Consider the following 17,486-nt stretch of genomic DNA (forward strand, 5'->3'; position numbering starts at 1 on the left):
CCCCAAACAGATCCTTGCGGTACACCACCAGTAGCTGAACTCCAGGATGAACGTTTCCCATCAACCACCAGCCTCTGTCTTCTTTCAGCTAGCCAATTTCTGATCCAAACTGCCAAATCACCCTCAATCCCATGCCTCCGTGTTTTCTGCAATAGCCTACTGTGGGGAACCTTAATAAACTCCTTACTGAAATCCATATACACCACATCAAACACTTTACCCTCATCCATCTGTTTGGTCACCATCTCAAAGAACTCAATAAGGTTTGTAAGGCACGACCTACCCTTCACAAAACTATGTTGACTATCTCTAATCAACTTATTCCTTTCTAGATGATTGTAAATCCTATCACTTATAACCTTTTCCAACATTTTATCCACAACCAAAGTAAGGCTTACTGGTCTATAATTACCAGGGATGTCGCAATTCCATTTCTTGAACAGGGGGACAACATTTGCTATCCTCCAGTCTTTTGGCACTATTCCTGCAGACAATGACGACACAAAGATCAAAGCCAAAGGCTTTGCAAACTCCTCCCTGGCTTCCCAGAGAATCCTAGGATAAACCCCATCCAGCCTAGGGGGCTTATCTATTTTCACACTTTCCAGAATTGTTATCACCTCCTCATTGTGAACCATAATCCCGTCTAGTTTAGTAGTCTATAATTCAGAATTTTCCTCGACAACATTGTCTTTTTCCAGTGTGAATACTGATGAAAAATATTCATTGAGCACTTCCCCTATCTCCTTGGACTTCACATCTTCCCATTACTGTCCTTGATTGGCTCTAATCTTACTCTAGTCATTCTTTCATTCTTGATATACCTATAGAAAGCCTTAGAGTTTTCCTTGATCCTATCTGCCAATGACATCTCATGTCTCCTCCTGGTTACTCTTAGCTCTCTCTTTAGGTCTTTCCTGGCTAACATGTAACTCAAGTGCCCTAACTGAGCCTTCATGTCTCATCCTAACATAAGCCACCTTCGTCCTCTTGACATGAGATTCAACTTCTTTAGTAAACCACAGGTCCCTTGCTTGACCACTTCCTCCCTGCCTCACAGGTCCATACTTATTAAGGACACTGTTGGAGAAATTTTCCCAATAGGTTAGAGATGACAAAACACAGCTCAAAGTGAAATTGATGAACACTTTATTGCTAGCGATATCGCTGGAAGAGAAATTGACTAGGCTGACACGGAACTGACAGTCTGTTACAGGCAGATCAGATTTCTCTTCCCAGAGTTGAGGATGAGACCAGTTTTTATAATAATGTTGCACAATAAGTCTGATTAAGAAATGGGGAAACTACAATGTATCTGGGAATGGAGTAAGCTAGTCACAAGGATGCTAATTGGAAAACAGTTGTCAGATGAATGTCCTGTTCCTTCACACAATGCAACATCCTGACAGTGTGGATGATTCCATTCCTCTTCACAAGTAGGTGTTAATGTCTCCTCTGAAGTGGTGAGGTGCTTCCATTGTCCTGTCCGGGGATCAATGCTCTTGCTGGTGTTTCTCTGTCTGACCTGCTCTTTGTGTGGCTTTGGTATTGCTGGATTGTGAAACTGCCCTTGGCGCTTTGGGATATCTGTGGTGCTCTGTCTTGTTAGTGGGAGCTTGAAGTGTATTCCCTTGTCTCCTTGGGCTGTCTGATTTGGCTTGTGAGCCTGTTTGGGAATTCTGGGTGCGTTTGGTACAGTTTGGCCAATTTTGCTTTTTTGGGCCTATTGTGGGTTAGCAGATGTTTTCCCACAGATACGCAGTAGCTGTTCCTTGAATAAGCTCCACATTTCAATTGTGCCCATCTCCTGCAGTTTCCTTCCCCATCCTATGCATCCTAAATCTTGCCTAATCGCATTATAGTTGCCTTTCACTCAGCTATAACTCTTGTCCTGCGGCATATACCTATCCCTTTCCATCACTAAAGTAAGCATAACTGAATTGTGGTCACTATCACCAAAGTGCTCACCTACCTCCAAACTTAACACCTGGTTCATTCCCCAGTACCAAATCCAATGTGGCCTCCCCTCATTGTTGGCCTGTCTGCATACTGTGAAGCCCTCCTGCACACATCGGATAAAAACTGACCTATCTAAAGTACTCAAACTATAGTATTTCCAGTCAATATTTGGAAATTTAGAGTCCCCCCATTACAACTACCCTGTCACTCTCGCTCCTATTGAGAATCATCTTTGCTATCCTTTCCTCTACATCTCTGGAACTATTCGGAGGCCTCTAGAAATCTCCCAACTCTAGAAATCTCCTTTCCTGTTTCTAACCTCAGCCCATACTACTTCAGTAGACGAGTCCTCAAACGTCCTTTCTGCCACCATAACATTGTCCTTGACTAACAATGCCACACCTCCCCCTCTTTTACCATCCTCCCTGTTCTTACTGAAACATCTAAATCCCGGAACCTGCAACAATCATTCCTACCCATGTCTCTAAAATGGCCACAACATCAAAATCCCAGATACCAACCCATGCTGCAAGTTCACCTACCTTACTCCAGATGCTCCTGGCGTTGAAGTAGACACACTTCAAACCACCTTCCTGCTTGCTGGTGCATTCCTGCAACCTTGAAACCATATTTCTGACCTCACTATTCTCAACCTCCTGGACACTGGAACTGCAAATTATTTTCCCATCCCCCTGCTGAATTAGTTTAAACCCTTCTGAAGAGCATTAACATTAGAGGGCATAGACTAAAGGTGAGAGGGGAAAGATTCAAAAGGGAACTAAGTGGTAACTTTTTCACACAGAGGGTGGTGCGTGTATGGAATGAGCTGCCAGAGGAAGTGACGGAGGCTATTACAACTACAACATTTAAAAGATATTTGGATGGGTATATGAATAGGAAGGGTTTTGAGGGATATAGACCAAGTGCTGGCAAATCGGACTAGATTAGGTTAGGATATTTGGTCAGCTTAGATGAGTTGGACCAAATGGTCTGTAACCATGCAGTACATCTGTATGATTCTATCTCTATGACTCTATGTCCTGGAGTTGAGATAACTGACCTCCAATGACTACAATCATCTTCCGATGTGTCAGATAGGACTCCAGTGGAGTTTCCAGTGAAGAATTTGCCTCCTGATACCCATTGATTCTAGTTTGGTAAGGTCTCCTTGATACCACACTCAGTCGAATGTGGCCTTGATGTCAAGACCTGTCACTCTCCCCTCCCCTCTGGAATTCAGCTCTTTTGTCCATGTTTGAACCAAGGCTGTAATGAGGTACGGAGGTAAGTGGACCTGGCAGAACCCAATCTGTGTGTCACTGAGCAGGTTATTGCTGAGCAGGTGCTGCTTGATAGCACTGTTAATGACAACTTCCATCACTTCACAGATAATCGAGAGGAGACTGTTGGGGCTGTAATTGGCTGAGTTGGATTTGTCCTGCCTTTGGTGTACAGGACATACCTGGGCAATTTTCCACATTGTTAGACAGATGCTAGTGTTGTAACTGTACAGGAAGACCTTGAGAACAACAAGTTTTGGAGCACAAGTCTGACTCTCTGACTATTATTGTTGACGGGGCTTATAACTTTTACAGTAACCAGTCTCTCCAATCATTTCTTGATATCACGTGGAGTGAATTAAATTGGCTGAAGACTAGTATCTGTAATGCTGGGGACCACTGGTGTAGTCTGAGTTGCATTTCCAGCTGAAGTTTTCTGCGAATGCTTCAGCTTTATCTTTTGCACTGACCGTGCTACACTCTTCCAACATTGAGGATGGGGATATTTCTGAAGCTTCCTCCTCTAAGTGAATTGTTTAATTATTCATCATTATTCAAGATGAGATGTGGGAAGACTGCAGAACCTAGATCTGATCTGTTAATTGTGGGATTGCTTAAATCTGTCTATCACTCACTGTTTATGCTGTTTGGCACACAAGTTGACCCCTTATTTTCAGGTCTACCTGCTACTGCTCCAGTGTGCCCTCTTGCACTCTCCATTGAACCAAGAGTGAGCCTATGGCTTGATGGTAATGGTTGAGTGAGGAAGAGATGCCAGGTCATGAGTTTGCAGATTGTGTTGGAGTACAACTCTGCTACTGTTGATAGCCTACAACACTTCATGGATGCCCAATCTTGCGTTGTCAGATCTATATGAATTCTATCCAATTTAATATGGTGATGGTGACACACAACATGCTGGAGGGATTCTCAATGTGAAGGTGAGACTTCATCTCCACAAGTATTTATGTGGTAGTCACTCTTACTGATATTGTCATGAAGAGATGCATCTGCAGCCAATAGATTCATGAGGAAGAGGTCAAGTATGTTTTCCCTTTTGGTGGTTTCCTCACCACCTGCAGTAGACTCAGTCTAGCAGCTATGTCCTTTAGGACCTGACCAGCTTGATCAGCATGGCTACTGCTGGGCCACTCTTGATAGTGGACATTGAAATTCTTCCCCTCCCCAGGTACATTTTGTCCCTTGCCATCTTCAGTACTTCCTTCAAGTGTTGTTTAACTGTATGGAGGAGAGGCTAATTCATCAGCCGGTGAGGACGGTTTGTAGTATTCAGCAGGTGGCTTCTTTACCCATGTTTAACCTGATGCCATGACACCTTGTGGGATTTGGTGTCAATGTTGAGAGCTCCAGGGCGATTCCCTCCTGACTGCATACCTGTGCTGCAACCTTTGCTGGGTCTGCCCTGCCCATTGGACAGGACATATCCAGGAATGGTGATGGCAGTGTTTGGGACATTGTCTGGCAACTATGTTCCAATAGCATGTCTATGTCAGGCTGTTGCTTAACTAGTCTTTGAGACAGCTCTCCCGATTTTGGCACCATCCCCCAGATATTAGTTAGGAAGACTTTGCAGGATTGACAAGGGTTTTGCTGTTGTCTTTTCCAGGTGTCTCGGCTGATGCAGGGAGGTTCATCTGGTTTTATTTCTTTGCTGAGACTTTGTACCAATTGGTACAACCGAATGGCTTGCTAGGCCATTTCAGAGGGCAACAGAGAGTGAACTACATGCCTGTGGTCTGGAGTCACATGTAAGCCAGACCAGGCGAGGATGGCACATTTCTTTCCCCAAAGGATGTTAGTGAACCACATGCAAGTTTTGGACAATTGACAATGGTTTCATGGTCATCAGTAGATTCTTACTTCCAGATATTTTTTATGGAATTCAAACTCCCCCATCTGCTGTGCTGGCATTAGAACATTAGCAAGGACACTGGATGAATAGTTTGAAAATAACACCACTGGGCCATTGCCTCCTCATCATTACTGAATTACTGGCGTGAGTGGTGCTCTGGTAAAACATTAAACAGATACTAATAACATACATTGATTGTTCAATGAGTTAATTCCTCCTTATCAAAGTGGGGACAAAGTTCACTGCTTCAAATACGTTTTGTTACTCAGATGTTTACTTCAGACCAACACAGTCTTCCTCTCAACCGAAAAACAACTGAGTTTGGAAAAGAACAATACTGACAGAGAGCAGAAGGTCCGTTTACACCATGTGGAATTTGGACATCTTTACTGGATGTATCGGGCTGCTTGCCGTCCATTTCATTGCCTTTACCGTTGGTCAAAGATCTTTGGGTAAGTCCTGTAGTTAATGAGAAAAAGAACAATCTGACTGAGATAATCAATGTTTAACTTCATGGGGCATTAAATATGTATTAACATCATCAAATATTCCTGACTGTCCAAGATTATTAAAGAAAGAAGTTGCTTATATATTAAACCATCCTTCAAGATGTCCCACTTGAGTGCCACATCTGAAATGTAGTCATAGTTGTCGTATAGGAAAAGCAGTAGACAGTTTGCATCCAACAAACATTGAACAGTTCATAGAATCCCTACAGTGTGGAAGCAGGCCATTCAACCCATCAAATCCACACTGACACTCCAAAGCGCATCCAACCCAGACCCATCCTTTCCCTGCAACCCTGCATTTCCCGTGGATAATCCATCAGGTGTGCATATCTCTGGACATTATGGACAATTGAGCCATTCCACCTGACTTACACAGCTTTGGACTGTGGAGGAAACTGGAGCACCCAGAGGAAACCCACGCAGACATGAGGAGAATGTACAAACTCCACACAGACAATTGCTTGAGACTGGAACCGAACCCGGGTCCCTGGTGCTGAGAGGCAACAGCACTCACTACTAAGCCACTGTGCTGCCCCAAAGTTACAGGACTACAATTAAATCCACCTCCACTATACACTCAGACAGCACATTTGATGTGCATTTTGATGGTATGAGACATGCATTACCTAGGGTAAGCAGGCCAAGGCTACTTAAGGGGTTGATGGTGGATAGGAATGGCACACATTTAAAGAACACATGGATGAACATTATACATCCTTATCCAGTATAAGAGTAAAGCAGGGATGGTGGCTCAACCCTACCTGACAAGGGAAATCAGGGGTAATGTTAAAGCCTAAGTGGGGGCATATAACTTGGCCAAGACAAAGCAGCAAACCTGAGAACCGGTAGAAATTTAAAATTCAACAGAGGAGGACAATTCAGGAAGGGAAAATAGAATGCGAGAGTAAGCTTGTGGAATACAAAAACTGACTGCAAAAGTTTCCATGAATATGCGAAGACAAATGTAGGTCCCTTACAGTTAGAATCAAGTGAATACATAATGAACAACAAGGAGATGGCAGATCAGTTGAACAAATAATTTTGGTCTGTCTTCACGAATGAGAATACAAATAACATTCCAGAAATGGGGACAGAGATTCGAGCGTGAAGGAGGGACTGAAGGAAATCCTTATTTGTCAGGAAATGGTATTGGGGAAACTGATATGATTAAAAACCAGTAAGTCTGCAGGGCCTGATGCTCTGCTTCCCAGGGTACTTGAGGAAGTGGCCCTAGAACTAGTGGACACATTGGTGATTGTTTTCCAGCATTCTATTGTCACAGGATGAGTTCCAATGGACAGAAGAGTAGCTAATGTAATCTCACTTCTTGAAAAAGGAGGGAGAGAGAAAACAGGAATTTCAAGCCGGTTAGCCTGATATGGTAGTGGGGAAAATGCTGGAGTCAAATATTAAGAATGTAATAACTGAGCATTTGAAAAGCTTGGCTAGATTAGTTCCAATCAACATGGATTCACTGAAAGGAAATCACGCTTGACAGGTTTTTTAAGCAAATTACTTTAAGTCTGTGCCCTCTAGTTTTTGATTCATCCACCAATACAAATCATTTGTCCCTTATCTGCTCAGTCCAAACACCCCCATGATTTTGAAAACCTTGATCAAATCTCCTCTCAGTCTTCACTTCTACAAGAAGAACTGTTCTAACTTCCCCAATCTGCCTTGTTGCTGAAGTCTCTCAGCCCTGGAAGCCTTCTCGTGAATCTTTTCTGCACTTCCTTCCTTCCTTTTCTGTCACATTCTTCCGGATGTGCAGTGCCAAGAACTGGATTTAATGTTTCAACTAAAGCCAAACACAGATTATTCATAAATTTCTAATTATTGTGCTCTGTTCCTCTATTGTGAAAGCCCACGGATCCCTATTTGTCATTAATTGTCCTCTCCACCTGTCCTGCACTCTTCAATGATTTGTGCAAGTTTACACCCAGTCCCATCTGTGCCTATAGCCTCTTTAGAATTGTGCCCTTTACTTTAAATCATCTCTCCATGTTATTTCAGCACCATTCCAGCAGTCTGTCTGTGCTCTTTTGAAGTTAATACTATTTGCCTTGCAATTCTTCGAAGTTGTGTGTCATTCATAAACATTGAAACTGTGCCCTGTACACTAGGGTTAGATCATTACATGAAGGACTGAGGAAAAGCAAAGGTCCCAATACTGACCTCTGGGAATTCAGTCCAGAAAACAATCTTAACTTCTACTTTCTGTTTCCTGTCCTGCTGCACATCATATCAATGCAGCTCCTATCCTTATTATTCCATGAGAATGCAATAATAACCACATTAACTAAAAGTCTCTTTCAAAAGGTAGTATCTCTGATATGGTAGCATTCCCTCAAAACTGCACTGGGGCACCAGGCTGGAATTGTAGGGCTTGAATTCATGCCTCTCCTGATTTAAAACAAGAGAATTCTAGAGCTCACTGCACTACAGCTAAGTCAAGTAGTGAATTCTGTATTTTACTAATGATACTGTTAACCTGATCATTGCATACAACACCCTGTTACTCAGGAATTGGATCCTTGGGAGGACTACACAATAGCTATGATCAAATTTATATTAATCTGTTTTGCCGAAGCCAAGGACATTAGGGAGGAGTCTATATGCTTCAAGATTGCAGACTCCAAGACATTAAATACTCAGCACAAATATATCCTATAACTGAGAACGAAATTCCATCCCAGATTTTGCCAAGAGCTCCTGATCCATTGAGGTGATAACCTGAGAGAGGACTTTCCTATGAGTGGGAATTCTGGAAGTAAGCAGGTATTGCTCGCCTGTTTTTTCTGCCAATGCAAGCATAGCACCTTTTTACCTTCTGCCTCAGGAATGCATACTCACGAATGAAACAACTTTCATTTGTATTGTACCTTTCACCTACTTCAGCTTAAAGCACTTTGCACCCAATGGAGAATTTTTGAACTGTAGTCATCGTTGCAGGGAAGTGGAGGGCATACTTTCAGACAGATCCTATACAGACAACAAGCAAAAGTAATGTCATTTACAAAATACCTTGCAAGAGCTGTAACAAATATTACATTGGACAAACAGGCAGAAAACTAGTCAACAATATACATGAACATCAGCTAGCCACAAGAAGACATGACCTACTCTCATTAGTAGCCTTACTTAGTAGCCTTAGTAGATGAGGAAGGACATCACTTCGACTGGAACAACACATCCATCCTAGGACACGCCAAACAGAGACACATATGAGAATTCCTAGTAGCATGCCATTCCAACCGGAACTCTGTCAACAAACACATGTACCATACCCTGAGAAAAAGAACAGGAAATGACATCACCACAGGAAATGACATCACCAACCCAAGGAAACCTAAACACATAAATAGAAAGTGGGCCATACCACCAGTGTTTCATCTGGAGGCTCACCTAGTATGGTGATGAAATGTCTGAAAACAAGCCTTCCAGTTCAGCAAGCAAACCCACATCCAGAACTAATGAATATTGCCGGGCATCCTAGTGTGGCTATCTCTATGTCAGTATTGCTGTGCAATAGTAGCTTGAGGATAGCTTAGGGTGCATTCACAGGACAACCTGCTGTGGGAAACTTGTTTTAAACTTGAAAGGGTTCAGAAAAGATTAACAAGGATGTTGCCAAGGTTGGAGAGTTAAGTTTTGGGAGAGGCTGAATAGGTTGGGGCTCTTCTCCCTGGAGCGTCGGAGACTTAGGGGTAATGTTATAGAGGTTTATAAAATCATGTGGGGCATGGATAGGGTGAGTAAGCAAGGTCTTTCCTCAGATCCACTCCCTTACCATCTCCCTGTAGCACTGCATTTCCCATAGCTAACCCACCTAACCTATGCATCTGTGAACAGGGGGGGCAATTTAGCATGGCCAATCCATCTATACGTCTTTAGACGGTGGGAGAAAACCGGAGCACCCAGAGGAAACTCATGCAGACAAGGGAGAATGTGCAAATTTCACACAGTCAGCCAAGGGTGGAATCGAACCTGGGTCCATGATACTATGAGGCAGCAGTACTAACCACGAAGCCAGGATGGGCAGAAGGGTCATAAAGGCTATTAAAATTAAGGAGAATCTCAAGGCATTTTATAGGTATATTAAGAGCAAGAGGGTAGCGAGGGAAAGGGTAAGTACAGTCAAAGACAAAGGAGGGAGTTTATGTATGGAAACAGGAGAAATGTGTGAGGTCCTTTATGAGCACTTCACATTGGTACTCACCAAAGAGAAGGTTAAAAATCACATGACACCAGTTATAGTCCAATAGGTTTATTTGGAAGCACTAGCTTTCGGAACACTGCTCCTTCATCAGGTAGCTAGTGGGGCAGGATCATAGGACACAGAATTTACCGTAAAAGATCAATGTGTCATACAAATGATGCAATGTATTGAACAAAACTAGATTGCTGTTAAGTCTTTAGTCACTTCGAATGGGGATACAGGTTTCGAGTGATCAAATTGTAAATCCCAGAACTTATTTCAAGTCACATTCCCGAGATAAGTTAAGATTTTATAGAAAAAAGAGTGATATCTCAGCTCAGACAATGCATTAAAGATGTGAGGTTAGAGTCTGTCTTTATTCCAACCTTGAGTCAGACTGGTTCTATTTCCAAAGTAGGAATTAATAAAATGTCACATGGACTGACTACCTACAAGATTGTGTGCTTTTTGAACAAATTTTGATTCTTGATGGAGGGCTCCAGCCCAAAACGTTGATTTTCTTGTTCTTGGGATGCTGCCTGACCTGCTGTGCTTTTCCATCAACACACTCTCAACTCTGATCTCCAACTCTGTCTCATATGTGTGTATATGCATGTGAGGGAGAGAAAGTGAGTGAGAGAGAGAGTGTGCGTATGCGCGAATGTGACAGAGTATATGCCTGTGAGAGGGTGTGTGCATGAGTGTGGGGGAGTGCGTGTGTCTGAGAGAGGGTCTGTATGAGTGTGAGTGTAATCATGTGTAAGAGTGTGTGTGTATGTGTGTGTATAGTGTAGTGGGGTTACCTGTAGTGTGACATGAACTGAAGATTGCAGTTGAGGCCATCCCCATTGGTACCAAAACTTGACTATCAGGCTCTGCTCAGTGACTGCATTGTTGCGTATCCCGAAGTCCGCCTTGGAGGATGGTCACCCGAAGATCTAAGGCCGAATGTCCCTGACCGCTGAAGTGTTCCCTAACTGGGAGGGAACACCCCTGTCTGGCAATTGTTGAGCAGTGTCCATTCATCTGGTGTCGTGACATCTGCTTGGTTTCGTCAATGTACTTTGCCTTGTGACATCCTTGCAGCATGGATAGGATGGCAGAGATAGAAAATGTTGGCCAAGCCACAAGTGTTTGCCACGTACATGGTGGGTGGTATCCCCACGTGTAATGGTATCATCTTTGATGACATTCTGACATGTCTCGCAGTGGTTGCCATGACAGGGTTGTATTGTGTTGTGGTCGATGTTGTCTTGAAGACTGGACAGTTTGATGAAGAAGCAGCTCTCCGAAAGCTAGTGGTTCCAAATAAACCTATTAGACTGTAACTTGGTGCTGTGTGATTTTTAACTTTGTCCAACCCAGTCCAACACCAGCACCTCTACGTCATGGCTACCAAGGATGATGATAAGGTTTGGGAGGAATATGTTGATATTCTGGGGCATGTCAATATTTCTAAGGGGGTGGTGTTGGGTGTCTTACAGTAAATAAGTCCCCAGGACCTGATAGGCTGTGAAGGATATGAGAGAGGAGATTGCCATGTGTCCTCTTTAGCCTCAGATGAGGTCCCAGAAGACTGGCAAATAGCCAATGTCATTTTGCTGTTGATGAAGTGTAACAGGGATAATCCAGGATGTAATAAGTTGGTGAGCCTTACAATAGCAATAGGGAAAAAAAATTGGAGAAAATTCTTAATGCCATTTGGAGAAGAATGAACATATTAGGAATAGCTAGCATGGCTTTATGTGGGGAAGGTCTTATCTCACAGATTTGATTGAGTTTTTTGAGGAAGTGACAAAGATAAGGGTGGGGCAGTGGATGTTTTCTACGTGGATTTTACTAAAGTATTTGACAAGGTCCCACATGACAGGCTGGTCAAGAAGATTAAGTCACATGCAATCCATGGTGAATTGGCCTGGTACGTTGGTTACAAAATTGGCTTGGCCATAGAAGACAGAAAGTAGTCAGGGAAGGGTGTTTTTCTGACTGGAGGTCTGTGATCAGTAATGTTTTACAAGGATCAGTGCTGGGACTATTGTTTTTCATAATATATATAAATAGTTTTAATAAAAATGTAGATGGTCTGACTAGTAAGTTTGCAGATGACACAAACATTTGTGGAGTTGTGGATAGTGAAGACAATTGTCAAAGGGTATACAAGGATACAGACCAGTTGGAAAGTTGGGCAGAACAAATGTGAAGTATTTCATTTTGGGAGGTCAAATGCATAGTATACAGTAAATAGCAGGACCCTTAGGAGTATTGATATTCAGGGGGATCTTGTGGTACAATTGCATATCTCCCTGAAAGTGGCAACTCAAGTGGGTAAGATAGCAAAGAAGGCATACAGTATGATGTAGCAAGGCACATTGCAACTGTAAAAGACTTTAGTTAGGCCACATTTAGCGTACTGTGTGCAGTTCTGGTTGCCATATAAAAGAAGGTTATGGAGGTCTTGGAGAGAATGCAAAACAGGTTTACCAGGATGTTGCCTGGATTGGAGTGTATTAGCTACAAAGAGAGGTTGGACAAACTTCCGCTAGAGTGTCAGATATTGTGGGATGATCTGATAGAAGTATACAAACTTCTGAGAGCCATGGATAGGATGGATTGTCGGAGTTTCTTTCCCAGGGTGGAAATGACAAATGTCAGGGGGCAAAGGCTTAAGGTGATTGGCAAAAGTTTAAAGGAGATGTGTGAGGAATCTTTTTTTATGCAGAGGATGGCAGGTGTCTGAAATGTGCTATCAGGGGAGGTTGTAGACACAATATTTAAAAGGCATATAGACGAATGCAGGAACAGGCAAGGAATAGAGGGATACAGACTATGTGGAGGCAGATGGCATTAGTTTAGAATGACATCAAGGTTAGCTCAGACAAGGTGGCCTGAAGGGCTGTTCCTGTGCTATGCTATGTTCTAAGATATGGAGGTGCCGGTGTTGGACTGAGGTGGAAAAAATCAAAAATCACACAATATTGGGTTATAGTCCAATAGATTTATTTGAAACCACAAGTTTTCAGAGCCCTGCACCTTTCTTAGGCAGCTAGTGAGAGAGGATACATTGGACACAGAATTAAGAAGTAAAAGATCAAAGGATCATACAACTTTTGCAAATGTATTGAACAAATGTACACGGCTATTTAAGAATGGAGATGCAGGTTTCAGTTGATTAATATGGAAGTCCGAGAACTTCTTTCAAGTCACTGCTCCTAAGTTTTTATCAATATAAAGGTGACATCTCAGGTCAAACAATGCATTTTAGGTGTGACGCCTTGTTTTGAGTCTGTGTCTCAACCTGGAGTCAGTCTGTTTTTTTTCCAAAGTAGGGATTTATAAAATTCTACATTGACTGACTGTCTACAGGTCATAAAGTGTGGTGCTGGAAAAGCGCAGCTGGTCAGGCAGCATCTAAGGAGCAGGAGAGTCAATATTTCAAGCATAAGCTCTTCATGTGGTGGGGGAGGCCCAAGGGGGCTGAGAGATAAATGGGAGGGGGTGTGGGACTGGGAGGAAGGTAGCTGGAAAGGCGATGGGTAGATGAAGGTGGGGGTGAAGGTGATAGGTCAGAGTGGAAGGTGGAGCAGATCGGTGGGAAGGAAGATGGACAGGTGGTTCAAGAGGGCATTGCTGAGTTGGAGGGTTGGATTTGGAATAAGGTGGGGCGAGGAGATGGCGAAACTGGTGAAATCGATATTGACCTCATGTGGTTGCAGGGTCCCAAAGTGAAAGATGAGGCGTTCTTCCTCCAGGCATTGGGTGGCTAGAATCTGGTGGTGGAGGAGGCCCAGGACTTGCATGTCCTTGGTGGAGCGGGAGTTGAAGTGTTCAGCTGGGGCGATGGGTTGTTTAGTGCGTGTGTCCCAGAGATGTTCTCTGAAAGTTTTTTTTACATTACATTACTTACAGTGTGGAAACAGGCCCTTCGGCTCAACAAGTCCACAACGACCCGCCGAAGCGCAACCCACCCAGACCCATTCCCCTACATTTTTACCCCTTCACCTAACACTACGGGCAATTTGGCATGGCCAATTCACCTAACCTGCACATGTTTGGACTGTGGGAGGAAACCGGAGCACCCGGAGGAAACCCACGCAGACAAGGGGAGAATGTGCAAACTCCACACAGTCAGTCGCCTGAGGCGGGAATTGAACCCAGGTCTCTGGCGCTGTGAGGCAGCAGTGCTAACTACTGTGCCACCGTGCCGCCAACTAAATGTTCCCCAAGTTGGCGTCCTGTCTCCCCAATGTCAAGGAGACGACATCGGGAACAATGGACACAGTAGATGATATGTGTGGAGGTGCAGGAAAATCTCTGCTGGATGTGGGTCCTTGGATGGAGGTGGGGGGGGGGGCGGGTGGGGGGTGCAGGTTTTATACATCTTGTGGCAGCATAGGAAATTGGTAGGAGTGGAGGGTGGGTTGGTGGGGGCATGGACCTAACAAGGGAGCCACAGAGGGAATGGTCTCTGCAGTACACAGATAGTAGTGGGAAGGGAAATGTATCTCTGGTGGTGGGGTCTCAGCCTCCTTGGACCTCCCCCACATTCCTGAAGAAGAGCATATGCTCGAAACATCGACTTTCCTGCTAGGTGCTGTATGACTGGCTGTGCTTTTCCAGCACTACACTTTTCAACTTTGACCTCCAGCATGTGCAGTCCTCACTTTCTCACTGTCTACAGGTCATATGCTTTATGAACAACACAGATTGTATCTGCAAATATAAATCTGCAAATACAAATTCACCCTGTAGATTTATATGTGTGTGTGCATGTGTGTGAGAAAGAGAAAGTGTGTGTGCTTGTGTCTGTGTGGAAAAGAGAGAGTGTGTATACGCTTAAGAGAGAGTGTGTGTGTGAGGGAGTATATGAGTGTGAGTGTATGTGAGAGTGTACATGTGTGTGAGTGTATGTGAGAATGTGTGTGCATGATGTGAGGGCATATATGCCTGTGAGTGAGAGAGAGAGTGTGTGTGTATATGAGAGAAGGTCTGTGTGAGTGGGTGTGTTTGTGTGAGAGAGTGTGTGTGAATGTGTATATGTGTATATAGTGTGGTGGGGTCACCTGTAGTGTGACATAAACCCAAGATCCCAGTTGACCTCCTCAGAAGACAAAAATGGCATACGACTGATAGGATACCCTTCGTCGTCACACACACTAAACAACCCTACCGCCCTGTGGCTGAATACTTCAACTCCCCCTCCCACTCCACCAAGTACTTCCCAGGAGTAGAGGAACTATGCCACGTTTTTCACAGCCTGTAAACCATTATCGATGAGGATGAACACCTTGCCAAGATTTTCTTACCTTTAAACAATCTCCAAACTTTAAGCAGACCATTGTTCTCAGCAAACTACCTAGCCTTCAGGACAAAATTGACCACAACTGTACAGGTAAAAGTGAGGACTGCAGATGCTGGAAACCAGAGTTTAGATTAGAGTGGTGCTGGAAAAGCACAGCAGGTCAGGCAGCATCCGAGAAGCAGGAAAATAGACATTTCGGGCATTCATCAGGAATAGACACTGTACACCCTGTCATGGCAACCACTGCAAGACATATCAGAACATTGACATGGATACTACCATTACACATGGGGACACCACTCACCGTGTGTGGTGACTCAGCCAGTGTTGTCTGTCTCATACACTGCAGGCAAGGATTTCCCGAGGCACGGTACATTGGCGAAACCATGCAGATGCTACAACAACGGATGAATGGACACCGCACAACTGCATATCCCGCCAGACCGGGATATTCCTTTCCAGTCAGGGAACACTTCAGCAGTCAAAGACATTCAGCTTTGGATCTTCGGGTAAACGTCTTCCGAGGTGGACCTCGGAACATGCAATAACACAGTTGCCAAACAGAGGCTGATAGCCAAGTTCGGTACCGATGAAGTTGGCCTCAACCTGGATCTGAGGTTCATGTCACATGACAGATGACCCCACCACACTGTACACTGTTACACATACACACACACAGACACATGCACACACTCTCTCACACACTCACGCAGACTCTCTCTCATACACATACACACTCACATTCACACACACGTTTGCACTCACGCACACTCTCTCACAAATACTCCCTCACACTCATGCACACTCTCTCTCAAGCACACACCCTCACACACACTCAAATGTATGATTATACTCATATGTACACACACACACACACTCCCTTTCAAGCATACACACACTCTCTCAAGTCTGCGTGCACGCACACACACAGACACAAACACACCCCCATCCACCTGCACTCTCTCACTCTCTCCCTCCTCTCTCTCCCACATGCACTCTCTTTCTCTCTGTCTCTCTCTCTCTCACACACGCATACATGCACACACACATATGAGTCTATGGGGTGAATTTGTATTTGCAGAAACATTCTATGTGGTTCAAAATGTACACAATCTGCAATCGATGTTTTATAAATTCCTACTTTGGAAATAAAATCAGTTTGACTCCAGGTTGAGACACAGACTTGAAACAAGGCCTCACATGTAAAATGCATTGTCTGACCTGAGATGTCAACTATATACTGATAAAACCTTAAGTTATTTTGGGGCACTGACTTGAAAGAAATTCAGGGACTTAGATATTAATCAATCGAAAACCTGCACCTCCATTCTTACTGATTAAAGACGTGGTAGCCATCTAGGTTTGTTCAATACATTTGCATAAGTTGTATGACCTTTTGATCTTTTACTTATGAATTCTGTGTCCAATGTATTCTCTTTCACTGAGGAAGGAGTGGGGTTCTGAAAGCTTACGGTTTCAAATAAGCCTATTGGACTATAACCCGGCATTGTGTGATTTTTGACTATGAACTATGGGCTAAAGGTGAGTTACTCTCCTGGGAGGCGAAAGGATATGCGAGATTAACCTGGCCATAAAAATGGATGAAAGCAGTGCTGGAGAAATGAATTTGAGAATACAGAGAGAATAACCAAAGGGAATTTGGAGAATAAACCTTTAACAAATTAAAACTAACCCATCCAAATTCTGCAGGTGGAGCAGCAGCCACTGAGTAAAAATATCTTCCGACTGGGAACCCTCCAACCGCAGGGGATGAACTTGGACTTCACCAGTTTCTTCATCCCCCCTCCCCCCACCTTGTCTCAGCCGGATCCTTCCAGCCCGGCACCGCCTTCCTGACCTGCAGTCTTCTTCTTGACCTCTCCGCCTCCACCCTACTCCGACCTATCACCCTCACCTTGACCTCTTTCCACCTATCACATTTCCAACTCCCCTCCTCCAAGTCCCTCCTCCCTACCTTTTATCTTCTCCTGCTGAACACTCTCTGCTCATTCCTGAAGAAGGGCCTGTGCCCGAAACGTCGAATCTCCTGTTCCCTGGATGCTGCCTGACCTGCTGTGCTGTTCCAGCAATAAAGTTTCAACTTTGATCTCCAGCATCTGCAGACCTCACTTTCTCCTCTTTTAAATTCTTACCTTCTTCACTTCCATTTAACAACTCAAACCCAGGAACCCTTTGATAGTATCAACAAATGCCTGGAAATCAACTGGTTTCCTTATATAAGAATATTTAGTGAGTAGGATGGTGACAGGTTTGAATTCTTGACACTTCCAAAGATGCTGTATATCCATTTTACAGCGTCAGTGGTACACACACAATCCCTGTTACTAGGAGTGCTCTCGTTGTCTTA

General features: G+C 43.9%; 1 protein-coding gene across 1 annotated transcript in view; it reads left to right on the top strand.

Moving 5' to 3' along the window:
• The first annotated feature begins 5,381 nt into the window (after positions 1-5,381).
• LOC122542643 (BPTI/Kunitz domain-containing protein) overlaps positions 5,382-17,486 on the top strand; it is a 46,224-nt gene continuing 34,119 nt past the window's right edge. Inside the window, exon 1 of the mRNA XM_043680639.2 lies at positions 5,382-5,564. Coding sequence (XP_043536574.1) covers positions 5,480-5,564 — 85 coding nt within the window. The 5' untranslated portion in view covers positions 5,382-5,479. The remainder of the gene's footprint in view (positions 5,565-17,486) is intronic.

This window comes from Chiloscyllium plagiosum, unplaced genomic scaffold (assembly GCF_037043375.1).
Source record: "Chiloscyllium plagiosum isolate Xiang-an unplaced genomic scaffold, Cpla_swu_hap1 HiC_scaffold_42, whole genome shotgun sequence".
NCBI lineage: Eukaryota > Metazoa > Chordata > Chondrichthyes > Orectolobiformes > Hemiscylliidae > Chiloscyllium > Chiloscyllium plagiosum.